Here is an 11111-nt window from a genome sequence, read left to right on the forward strand (position 1 = left end):
TTTAGCTCAGAAGGGCTTAAGGATCCCAGATGTTAAGGCCATAACCTAAATACTAAACTTTTCTTATTATTAGTTGTGTGTTTGCAGGATGAGAAGTACAAGACTTTACTCTTTCCAAAACTTGCTGGATGGGTAAGTATTTTAACCCAATAAGAGAAGAGACTACAATACTTAATAGGAATGAATAAAACTAAATGTTGATTGAATATACTGCTAGCTCTCTCCTTGTTCCTATGATGGGATGTATGGAGAAGAATAGCTGAAGGTATTCTCTTAAAATGGACCATTATATGGGAATATATTTGTGATCAACTCTTCCCAGACTCGGTGCCTGTAGTGGATGAGTGGTGTCACTAGTGCCCTGAGTGAGGCATCTCTTCCTCTCTCAACCCAAATTTAACCAGTTGAAAAATTCCTCCCAACAGATCTGAAAATTAATAAATAAATTTGTGGTCTCAAAATCTTAAAAAAAAAAATAGAACTGAAAAGGAGATGTCAAGACCTGTACTGTTGGCTGATATTACTTTCAGATTATGCCAACAATTCTACAAGGATTGGTAACATTTACTGTAATCTAATTTCATTTATAAAGTATAATAAAAAGAGTTCATTAATTACACTGTTTATTCAATATCGTAATGCTGGTTAAAGATATAAATTAAACATGAATAATTTATCATACATACAGTAAACTTATCATTCTTGCAGTGATAGGCTTTAACAGTTAATGTACCAATGTTCACACTAATATTTCTCACAACTTTATGTACACTATATCACCGAGACAACAATATTAATTAAATTTTATACAAGAAATTCAATAACACTGGACTTTAAACAACTACGTTACTTATTAACAAATCAAATATGCATAAACAGAATTTTCTGGTCATACTTTATCTAGCTGCAAATTTTAATAATGAATTGTTAATGAAGATAATAACAATTTTCTGTACTAATATGAATAAAAGGAAAACTAACAATTCCTAACAGAGATATATTGTAGCAAAACATATTCATAACAGTCTATGTAAGTGTGAGGTTGTAACGCACTACTTGAGGTACGTATCTACATTTAAGAAATCTCAAAGTGAGTATTGTACAGTAGTGTATTCAAACCATTTCATCATCTCTTGCATAATCTTCATATTTATCAACTAATAACTGTGAATATTTACGAAGCTTAACTGAAACCTTATCTGAATCCTCCTCGTACTTCCCCACCTTCACGATAACAACACGAGAAATATTCAGGAAATCTGGGTTAACGCTGGATGGTCCTTTCACTACATCCACTTCATCTCCTTCATGTAACTGAAACAATATTTTCATAATAAGCAATCAGTGTTGTAGAGAACATGTATTGTTATATACAGTACCATACATACAGCCATTATTGTACACTTCAATATGTATACTCACTCTAAAAAGTATCTTTACGATTTTGTGTGAGGTAATACGACACAACGGAGGAATGATTATGACAACCCTACCGAGACGACAGGAGTCACAGTGTTCGTTTTGGAATTTATCAGATCTTCCGTTAAGATACATTTTGAAGTGAGTGCTTACCTGAGGCACACATCATGCAGTAAAGTCTTCAAACTAGATGTGGATGAGAGAAAAAATAATCATACAATACCTGTTTGCTCTTTTTCAATATTTTACTGCCATTAACACGAATTTTGCTTCCATAAAATGCTGCTTCCACTTTACTGAAATAAAATACATAAAAGGAAATTGTATTAATTCATATTTATATAATATAGGGAAGCATATTGCCTCAAACAATATATTCACCCTTAAAACAATATATTGCCCCTTTTTTTTCAATTTTTATTCCATTATAACATACATAATTGGCCCTAAACGTACTTTCGGGACATGCCCAGCCCAGCTTTCAAAATTGCGTCCATTCGAAGAGACGGCACTCGAGCTTTTATGTCCCTGAAATCTTTTCCAGACTCCAACTCCATATCATCATCCTCACTCTCGTCATCATCTGAAAACTGGTGAGAAAAAAAGTTTATCAGGGCTTCATTGACCCTTACCAAGAGCTTTAAATGTAGAGAATCAAACCATTTCATATGCAGTATATTAAAAAATATACAACTTTTCCCTCAATGAATTCTGCACCACTACACAAGGTGCCATTAATTCATAATTAACCTTATATAAGCATCTAATTGGGAAGACAAAAATCACAAAACTGATTATGATAAGTAAATTAAGAGTTCATTCTTCACATATGTAACAAATTCTACACCTATATTCATCTTGCATAAGTTGACATAGCCTGACTGGCATAAGAGCTGTCAATTTATAGTTATATCTCACATGAGTGATATGTTACCTCCTCTTGTCCACGCGTGCCCCTCTTCCCGCTCTTCCCCTTCGACTTATTCCTTGTGGCCAAGACCATACATGGGGTTTTCAAAGTCAGCACGTTAATGGGTGTTAGCTCGTCACTGAAGCTCCTCCTGAGATATGTGTTGGTCAGCGATGATAAATTCCTTGACGGTGAAAATGGACTGTTGAGTGAACTTTCCTCCCTGGTGTAGCCACTTCCATACAGCCCATAGCAGTCATTTCTCTTTGTTGTAATTAAATTTTTTGGGAAACACATTTGACTAAGACCACGGGGGTTTACACTTCTTTTTGTATATTCACGGATGATAATATTGTTGTTTCTGATATACTGTAAAACACAAACATTATTTACAACACAGAGAGCCATTGTTGATGTCTACCAACCAGCTGTTCAACTCAACTATATATTTATCATGTCCGTCCTCATTTATTCAAGTTTTTTATTATTATTTTAGAGTTTAATATCTTGATGGTGTACAGACCTTGATTTTCTTATAGATATTTCATTTATATAACATGAGTACAACAATACTAAAGGGTACAACAATAGGTGGTCAGTGTACGATAAACCTTGTTGTCATTACTGTTTACTACATGGTGCGGCACGAGTGACTGCGGCTGCGTGCGGTACTAGTGACTGTGGCTGCGGCAAGACTAGACTGACAGAAGTGAGGGAGAACCTGTCTTTTAATCATGCCTACTGTCTCTGTTAACCGAGATGCACTCTTTAAGGCTCTTGGTAAAACATATTGTAAGTATTTTAACTCTTGATGTTGTTTAAAGATTTGTCACTTATAAACACCATATGCTATACCAGGTGTCTGATGCAATGCTCTACTATGGTAACTTAATGTTTATCAGTAATTATTATCATATATTTTGGTTATTAATATCATGGAGTGTCATAAGTTACTTTATATAGACATTGTAGATAACAGTATTGACCCCTTGCATGAGTACTGATCTGCCATTCCATGTAAACTTAACCTAACCTAACCTGGTACTTCCATCCTAGGGTAAGTAGTTTAAGTAAATTTTATTGATTCATCTACAAAATTAATATGTGTAACTAAACTACTGTATATATTATAATTACTTTTCAGTACAGATGGGAATTCTATGGTACAGTATTATCGTTTCAGTCATCCGGGGAATCTTAGGAGGTTAAGTTAGGTTAGGTTATAGTTTTTGGATTATGTGGCTGGGTTGGTTAGGTTAGGTAAGATCAAAATCATTTAAAACACGTCAAAAACTGCCGGGAAAAACATAGGGATGACCGAAACGATAATTTTACCGATTCTACGATTGTTTCTTACATTTTTGCTTAATTTTGTTTCTACAGCGGATGAAGAATTTGATGAGCTGTGCTTCCAGTATGGGTTGGAGGTAGATGACATAGTTGATGAGCCGGAGAAAGGAATCACGTACAAGATTGAAGTTGGAGCTAATCGTTATGACCTTTTGTGTATCGAGGGAATTGCCCGTTCTCTGTCGGTGTACTTGGGGAAGGAGTCTCAACCCAACTATCGTGTGTTGCCGCCCAAGGAACCAGAGAATTACAAGCTCATAGTGAAGCCTTCAACTAGCCAGGTATGAGAGTTATGAGCTTATTACTTCATGCTGTTAAAGACCAATGAATCAGTGGAATAATATTTTTATTTGATAAGCTCTTGTGAGTTATAATTATGCATTGAATGAACACATACTAGTCTTGCCTCTCCCATTGCATCAATTATTCATATGTCTTATATTGTATATTTACTTGTCACGTGTAAAGTATACAGTATTTGGACTTAGTTTAAAGGAAAATTCTGTAGCTAGACAAGAGTACGGTTAGATTATGAGGTTGTAATAAACATTCATTGAGTTATCAGTTAATGGTACTTTAGTTCACTGGAGGTTGTTAAGTACTGTACTGTATCTAGTTTACCTTATAAAACCTTCTGACTGCTTGGTAGTAATACTGTACCAAATTCAGATTAATGAGTAGTATAGAAAACACAGGTTTGTGACTGGCTGGTTGTCCTTTTTTAGGTCGTGAAGTTGCGTTGTGTAATAGCTTATTAATGAACAGACTTGTAAACTTTTGTTACTCAAAGATTTGACGTGATAAATCTCTGCAGGTGCGTCCATACGTGGTTGGAGCCGTCTTAAGGAATATAAAATTCACTCAGGCCGTATATGATTCTTTCATAGATCTACAGGACAAGCTGCATCAGAACCTGGCCCGTAAACGTACCTTAGTAGCAATTGGTAAGTAACTATCAAGCTTGCAGTTTATATTACAAAATCATGTGTAAACAGCTTTAAAAAAGGTATTAATGAGACCCAAACTTCCCTTAACCAGCCTCAACATTCTCAGGGTACAGCACAGTTCAGTACACCTTTGTTACTTCACCTCTTTTAACTTTGCCAATGGTTTTATTTTCTTATTTTAAAGTGCCCTGAAATTGTTTGTTTTGTTTCCACACTATGCACCCTCCTCCCCCGTGGCTAATTTTGAGGTGGGTGACATTGAAGGCTGGTTTGTTGTGATTCATCAATAGAATGTGTAATGCTAATGTAGCAGTAGAGTGCCTTTACAGTGCTTAATTGTAGAGGAAAGATGAGACTTGTCAATTGATTAGTCTTAGTTGCCTTTTCAAGAGGTTAATCTGGGTTTTAGCTCAGTAGGCTTAGTTTGTTGCATGCTGCTCTGTCTAGCCTTTGTCATAAAATGGGATTTCAGAATCATTATAATTTTCTTAAAAATCTTAATTTTTATTCATAACCTGCTATTTCATTTTTAAAGTTTCATTTCAGTCTGTGATGATATACATAGAGTATTTGGTTATCTTTAGGCACGTACTATCTGGCAGATATTAAAATGATAATATTTTATTTATTTTATAGGCACCCATGATTTAGACACCATCATAGGACCTTTTATATATGATGCAAGACCACCACAAGACATTTCATTTGTGCCTTTGAACCAGACTCAAGCTTATAGAGCGGACAAACTTCTGGAAATGTACTCATGTGATTCACATCTTAAGGAATATGTACCCATTATAAAGGTTAGTTATTTTGTAAAGTTTGTTATCATGAATCATGCTCACTATTAGATCTTAGGAGTGATGTTTATTTACTTAAATGTTGAGGCCATTCCACTCCATATTCTCACTTAAGTCTGTATCTACATTATCCAAAAGCAGTACTGTATTGTCTTTAATTTTTAAGGGTTTTTTATGTAAGTAAATTAATTTTAAAAGTATTTTGTATGAAATTTATTGTCTTAATATCCTTCATGTATCATTGCCTATACCATTGAGGCGGCTTGTATGTTTCTATAGCATGAACAGTCGCCATGTTTAAGAACTGTGTGAGGGATAATGGTGTGGCAGACCTCTGTGGTGGGAGGGAGGTGGAGCTAACCTAAGAAAGATCTTCCATTTCTTTAGATCCTTCATATTTCTCATGAGATTCTTAATATCCTTCATCCTTGACCACAACATTAACAGGTCCCTTAGGTAATTTTCCTCAATATAACCAGCATCTTGTGCAATCCCACACAATTTTACCTTTCAGTTTTAATTACTCTGCTTGATCTAATTTTTTTCTTTGCAGGACAAACCTGTGTATCCAGTAATAACTGACCAGAAGGGGGTTGTGTTGTCCCTGCCACCCATCATCAATGGTAACCACTCCAAGATTACTCTAAATACACGTAATGTTTTCATCGAGTGTACTGCTACTGATCGTTACAAGGCTCAGATTGTATTGGACACTCTTGTGTGTATGTTCTCAGGTTACTGTGACCAACCTTACACTGCCGAGTCTGTTCAGGTACAGTAATTTATTTTTACTTCTCATTACAGTATTGTGGTTTAGCTTTTCATGTAAGTATACTGTACAGCAGACTACAGTGTAATGAGCATATAATATCAAGGTTCATTTCTTTTATGTTGAGCACTACAGGATTTTTTATTTGTAAAGTGAAATGTTGCTTTTGGGGAAATAAAATGTAAGGTCCTGTTATTATAATGCAGTTTGTAGGGTTTATTAGGCATTTTTCTTTTTATTCATTACATGTGACTAACAGAGGAGATAATGGAAATTTGCTGATGGAAATACTGGTATGTTTTTGTTTTCATATTAAAGAAAATAGATTCCATATTGGTGTGAGGTAATGTGGTAGTGTTTACATAGGAAGAAGAAACGTACATGAAGTTTGATAATATAGCTAGAGAGGTTATGTATGTGTACAGTAGTATAATCAAACTCCTACATGGATAGAATTGTATTTTAGGTTGAATATCCTGATGGAGAGAAGGTCCAGTACCCAAAACTGCAGTACCGTCAGCAAGTGGCGTCTGTTTCTTATTGCAACATATTGGCCGGAGTGAGTGAAAAGGCAGAGGACATTGCAAAAATGCTTACCTCGATGAGTCTTTCAGCTGATCCCGATGGCCAGGACAAAGTTGTGGTTAAGGTGCCTCCAACTAGGTATGCAAATGTTTTCTTGTTTGTCCAAAAAAATTTAATTATAAAAAATGGGAAGAAGTATTTTAGTGAGGTCTCGGTAATTTGTGGGTACCTCTATTACTACCTCTTAATGTGACTTGGGTGCTTCAGTGTGACTTAGAAATAAAGGAAATATAAAACTATAAAATAAGAAAAATTAAAAGTAGTACATAAGTGAATTTTTGTGGGATTCAGGGCAGTTGTCTGGTGTAATGGACATATGGGAATCTTTCAGAGGGTATAATAGGCAGGTACCTATGGCCAAGTAGTTTAGTGGGACCAGTTATGTAGTATTATTTCAGCCTATTTCCCATTAAGAGTGATAACATAGCAGGTTTGAGTAAGATGAAATGGTGAGGTGCAGAGGTCCCTATTCAGAGCTAAGTGAGGTAGACTGAGATGATTTGCAGAGAATTGATGAAACCATTTGTGTAGAGAATGATGAATTTATAGTATTTTAGTGGGATCATAAACCACTTTTGTAATCTGTCTGGTGTTTTTATATGTACAGTACAGTATGTATATATTTTTATTACCAGGTATGATGTTCTTCATGAGTGTGACATAGCTGAAGACTTTGCTGTAGCTTATGGGTTTGACCGGTTGGCAGCTGACATGCAGATGCCCCCTACAAATACCATTGGCCAGGAATTTGAACTGAACTATCTCAGTGATAAATTGAGGCTATTGATGTCTCAGAATAACTACACAGAAGTTGCCACTTTCTCCTTATATTCAAAGGTAAGGAAAGTTTGATTAGTGCTGTACTGTACCTGTACTTGATTCATGTTACTCTCTTATACCCCAACAATCTACTGTTGTCCCCTAAACCTGGAAGTGAGAATTATAAATGCCAGATATGGTTGGTTTAACTTTAGGGTCTAGTTTTAGGATTTTAGTATACGGTAGTGATAACAATGCATATGTACTGTGACACTACAGGTGATGCTGTAATGTCTTAAATATTACATGCCTGTTTTTATTTCATTGAAGAATTAAACTAAAAAAAAAATAACCTGGATTAATTTGATATTTATCCATACAAAATTTTTAGCACCAAGCATAATGATATTTGGGCTATCATTGAAGACCACAGAGTTGTTTGTATTATTTCACACCTTTTCTCCCCATCTATTTAAGGTGACCATGGGAGACTGTCCATTGATGTTAATTTTACCTCATTATTTTCAGATGGATATGGGGGAAAGAATGAGGGTTAACCTAGATAATGAATCGTGGGTTAAAGTTGCCAACCCCAAAACCACAGAGTGCGAGGCTGTGAGAATTAGCCTTTTACCCGGGTTAATGAAAACTTTAGCGGCTAACAAGCACATCTCTCTACCTCTGAAGTTATTTGAGGTATCTATATAAACCATTGCTTTTGTTGATATAAATTATGATACAGTATATTTAAGTAGTCCCAAAATAGTGTGACCTGGATTGATAAAATTAATATATTTTCTGTACATTTATGTTGGTCTGAGTTAGTGGTTCATACTCATGTTTTAAATGACTTAGGATTATACATGTTATCTCATGAATTGATCAGGAGTATAGTTTATTTTTAAAGTATACTGTGGTTGTATTTCTTATTATTATTATCATGAAGATTTATAGTACATAGCTGATGGTAAACACTTAAATTACAGTTGTCTTTTACTCATAAACTTAAATACATACAGACATAACAGTAATGTATAGGGAAATTTGCCTTGCAGGTCGCTGATGTAGTGTTTCGTGACAGTTGCCCCACTACAACTAGAGGTACTGGGGCCCGTAATGAACGACACCTGTGTGCCATTAACTACAACGTTAAAGCTGGTATAGAAATAGTTCAGGGTCTCTTGGACAATATAATGATTGCTCTCAAGGTCCCTTTCACTCCTGACAACAGCGCACAGGGATATTATCTAGAAGGCAAAGACCGTAAGTACTAGATTTACATTTCCTTCTGGTTTGTGTGTTTCTTAATCGTTTAAATAAATACTAATTAATTTTACATATTTGTTTATCTTTTGCTGTGATTAGGTGTGAATTTAATATGTATTTGTATTAATTATAATGCTACAGGCTGTCTAAAATTATTGGCATGACTTTATCCGTTAAACATCTGGGTACAATGTCATTATACTGTTTAACGGCTGTGATAGGAGGAATTATGCAGTACCAGTCGTTAATATTGAGGATTTATCTGTGTTGTTACTAGCACTTATTAGGCACTCAGCATAATTCTCCTTGTTATTAAGCGAGTCATAATATGGGATTTTCAAGGGAAGTTCATCATTACACTGTCAGTATCTTAGTTTGCTCGTAGTGATACTGTATTTTTTTCCACTGCTTAATCATAGACTAGTCTTTCTTTTAATAGGCTTATACTGTAGTTTAACATCCACATTGAAAGCTTATAAATAGATCTTAAGGTTTTGTGTATTTGATGCTTGCCGAGGCTGTACGATCATCTCGGTCTTTTCAGGCAAAAATCTTCCATCTACAAAGTTTTTCTTATCTTTTTCTGTGCCTCTTTTCTACAATATACCAATAGATCTTTTTCATGAGAGACTTTTTTATATATAGCCTGTAAGTGAAAGCTGTTTGTTAAAAGAAAATACTTAATTATGATCTTTTTTTCTCAGATCCAAGTTATTTCCCTGGATTCTGTGGCAATGTGATAGTCAATGATGTGGCTGTTGGCCAGATAGGACTCATCCACCCAGAGGTTATCACCAACTTCAACCTCAACAATCCTGCTGCTGCTTTTGAAATTAATATTGAGAAAGTTTTAGAAATCACAAATTTTGGGCATTGATTATAAAACTGTGTCATAATTCTCCATATTGTATCTATATTTTGTCAAGTAAAATAACTTTTGTGTGTTGAAACTACAGTACTGTTGTGGATGTTGAACTTATCAAAGTAATTTTGTGGATTAGCTTCATAGTGTTAATGACCACTAGTAGTTGAAGACCTCATGAGTTTGTTTAGGAAATTTACTGAAAATTTCTGTTTTTTTTTCATTTGACTCACAGATAAAGGAAGTAATTATTATTGATTCACATGAAAAAAAGCCTTACAAGATCGCACAGGATACCTTGGCAATACTGTACTACTGTATACCGTGGGATATGTACAGTAGAAGTAAAGGAACATGAAAATTTGTGTAAGGCAGAAGGAAATATAATGTAAATGGAAATATAATACTTCTGATACATACTGCACTGTGAATGTTGGGAAAATATGACGATTGTATTGTTGAGGCAAGAATGTAAAAAACATTACCGTTACTGTGTACGTGATTACCAGGGCTATGCAATATAAAATAATATTAAAATTTGTTCTTTTTAAATATCCTTATCATCGTTGTTTTATGGCCGTTTTTCACACTTGCATGACTTAAGCCGCAGCAGCTCTTCTTGTTGCACTCATATCTCTACCCTTGTAAGTATTCTTGATTACATTCTTCTTCCAACCGTCTCAAATGGTACATTCCATCCAATACTTTCAGCATTTTTATACCAGTCCCAGAGCTTCCAACTGTCTTCCCATTTTTCTTCATTATCAACAATCAGCATCCATGTTTCTACCCACTATATGCCTGGTTATTCTGAAGACCTCTCATCTTCCAGTCCTTATACTGTGCAGTCTCTATCCGTGTGAGTCTATCCTCTTACTCCACCACTGTACTAACACAGTCTTATGCAGGGCAATTTAAGACAAAATTTCACACTAACCTTGATGCAACACCAGTTAGGAGGCTACAACTACCCCATTGAATTGAGCTGGTCCGTAACAACCAGTGATGGAACTCTTTCGTTTAACAAGATGGAAGAAAAACATAAGATATACTACAACAAGGATGAACAAATGTAAATTGAGCTGAAGAGGATCAAGGAGAAATAAATGTGGGTGGGTATAGTTGACAGCCAGTTGTCCCAAGCTTCAGAGTGGCATCATATGGAAAGGATATTTTGCACAGTTATAGAAGGTCCTCACTCCTGTGTTTGGATCCATAATACTATATATCATATGTCTTAAACATGAACCTGTCTTCAACTATTTTAAATAAGTTTGTTAGTCTGAGACGTTCTTCCAGCAAGACATCTTTCTGAGTTATGTTTCCTTTTGTATGTAGCAATTGATTTTAATATTTAGTTTTAGATATACTAAATAGAAGACCTGCAAAATATACTGTACTGTACTGTGGCAGTGCATATGCCTCTCACTACTGCGCCTCCAGT

The 11111-nt window shown here is 35.1% G+C and overlaps 2 protein-coding genes across 2 annotated transcripts; one reads left to right on the forward strand and one right to left on the reverse strand.

Annotated features, from left to right (window-relative positions):
* Positions 1–609: 609 nt before the first annotated feature.
* LOC121863045 (mitochondrial transcription rescue factor 1-like) lies at positions 610–2844 on the reverse strand. Its single transcript, XM_042361515.1, has 4 exons — positions 2354–2844; positions 1876–2009; positions 1643–1715; positions 610–1314 (listed from the first exon to the last, which is right to left on the reverse strand). The coding sequence occupies exons 1-4, from the start codon at positions 2735–2737 to the stop codon at positions 1114–1116; spliced, it is 792 nt and encodes a 263-aa protein (XP_042217449.1). The 5' UTR covers positions 2738–2844; the 3' UTR covers positions 610–1113.
* Positions 2845–2966: 122 nt separating this feature from the next.
* LOC121863044 (phenylalanine--tRNA ligase beta subunit-like) lies at positions 2967–10207 on the forward strand. The gene is made up of 10 exons (XM_042361514.1): positions 2967–3121; positions 3713–3960; positions 4494–4623; positions 5263–5429; positions 5980–6198; positions 6662–6858; positions 7416–7617; positions 8068–8235; positions 8595–8802; positions 9510–10207. The coding sequence occupies exons 1-10, from the start codon at positions 3064–3066 to the stop codon at positions 9680–9682; spliced, it is 1770 nt and encodes a 589-aa protein (XP_042217448.1). The 5' UTR covers positions 2967–3063; the 3' UTR covers positions 9683–10207.
* Positions 10208–11111: the final 904 nt, after the last annotated feature.

Source organism: Homarus americanus, unplaced genomic scaffold (genome assembly GCF_018991925.1).
Source record: "Homarus americanus isolate GMGI-L3 unplaced genomic scaffold, GMGI_Hamer_2.0 scaffold54679, whole genome shotgun sequence".
NCBI lineage: Eukaryota > Metazoa > Arthropoda > Malacostraca > Decapoda > Nephropidae > Homarus > Homarus americanus.

Bases quoted from the DNA above. Each gene is read 5' to 3' on its own strand.
- LOC121863045 (XM_042361515.1), bottom strand. From the start codon at position 2,737: ATGGCTCTCTGTGTTGTAAATAATGTTTGTGTTTTACAGTATATCAGA. The intron at 2,010-2,353 runs GTAACATATCAC...TTTTCTCACCAG, and splicing joins GCACGCGTGGACAAGAGGAG to TTTTCAGATGATGACGAGAG. The intron at 1,315-1,642 runs GTATTGTATGAT...ATATTGTTTCAG, and splicing joins TATTGAAAAAGAGCAAACAG to TTACATGAAGGAGATGAAGT.
- LOC121863044 (XM_042361514.1), top strand. From the start codon at position 3,064: ATGCCTACTGTCTCTGTTAACCGAGATGCACTCTTTAAGGCTCTTGGT. The intron at 3,122-3,712 runs GTAAGTATTTTA...TTGTTTCTACAG, and splicing joins GGCTCTTGGTAAAACATATT to CGGATGAAGAATTTGATGAG. The intron at 6,199-6,661 runs GTACAGTAATTT...ATTGTATTTTAG, and splicing joins ACACTGCCGAGTCTGTTCAG to GTTGAATATCCTGATGGAGA.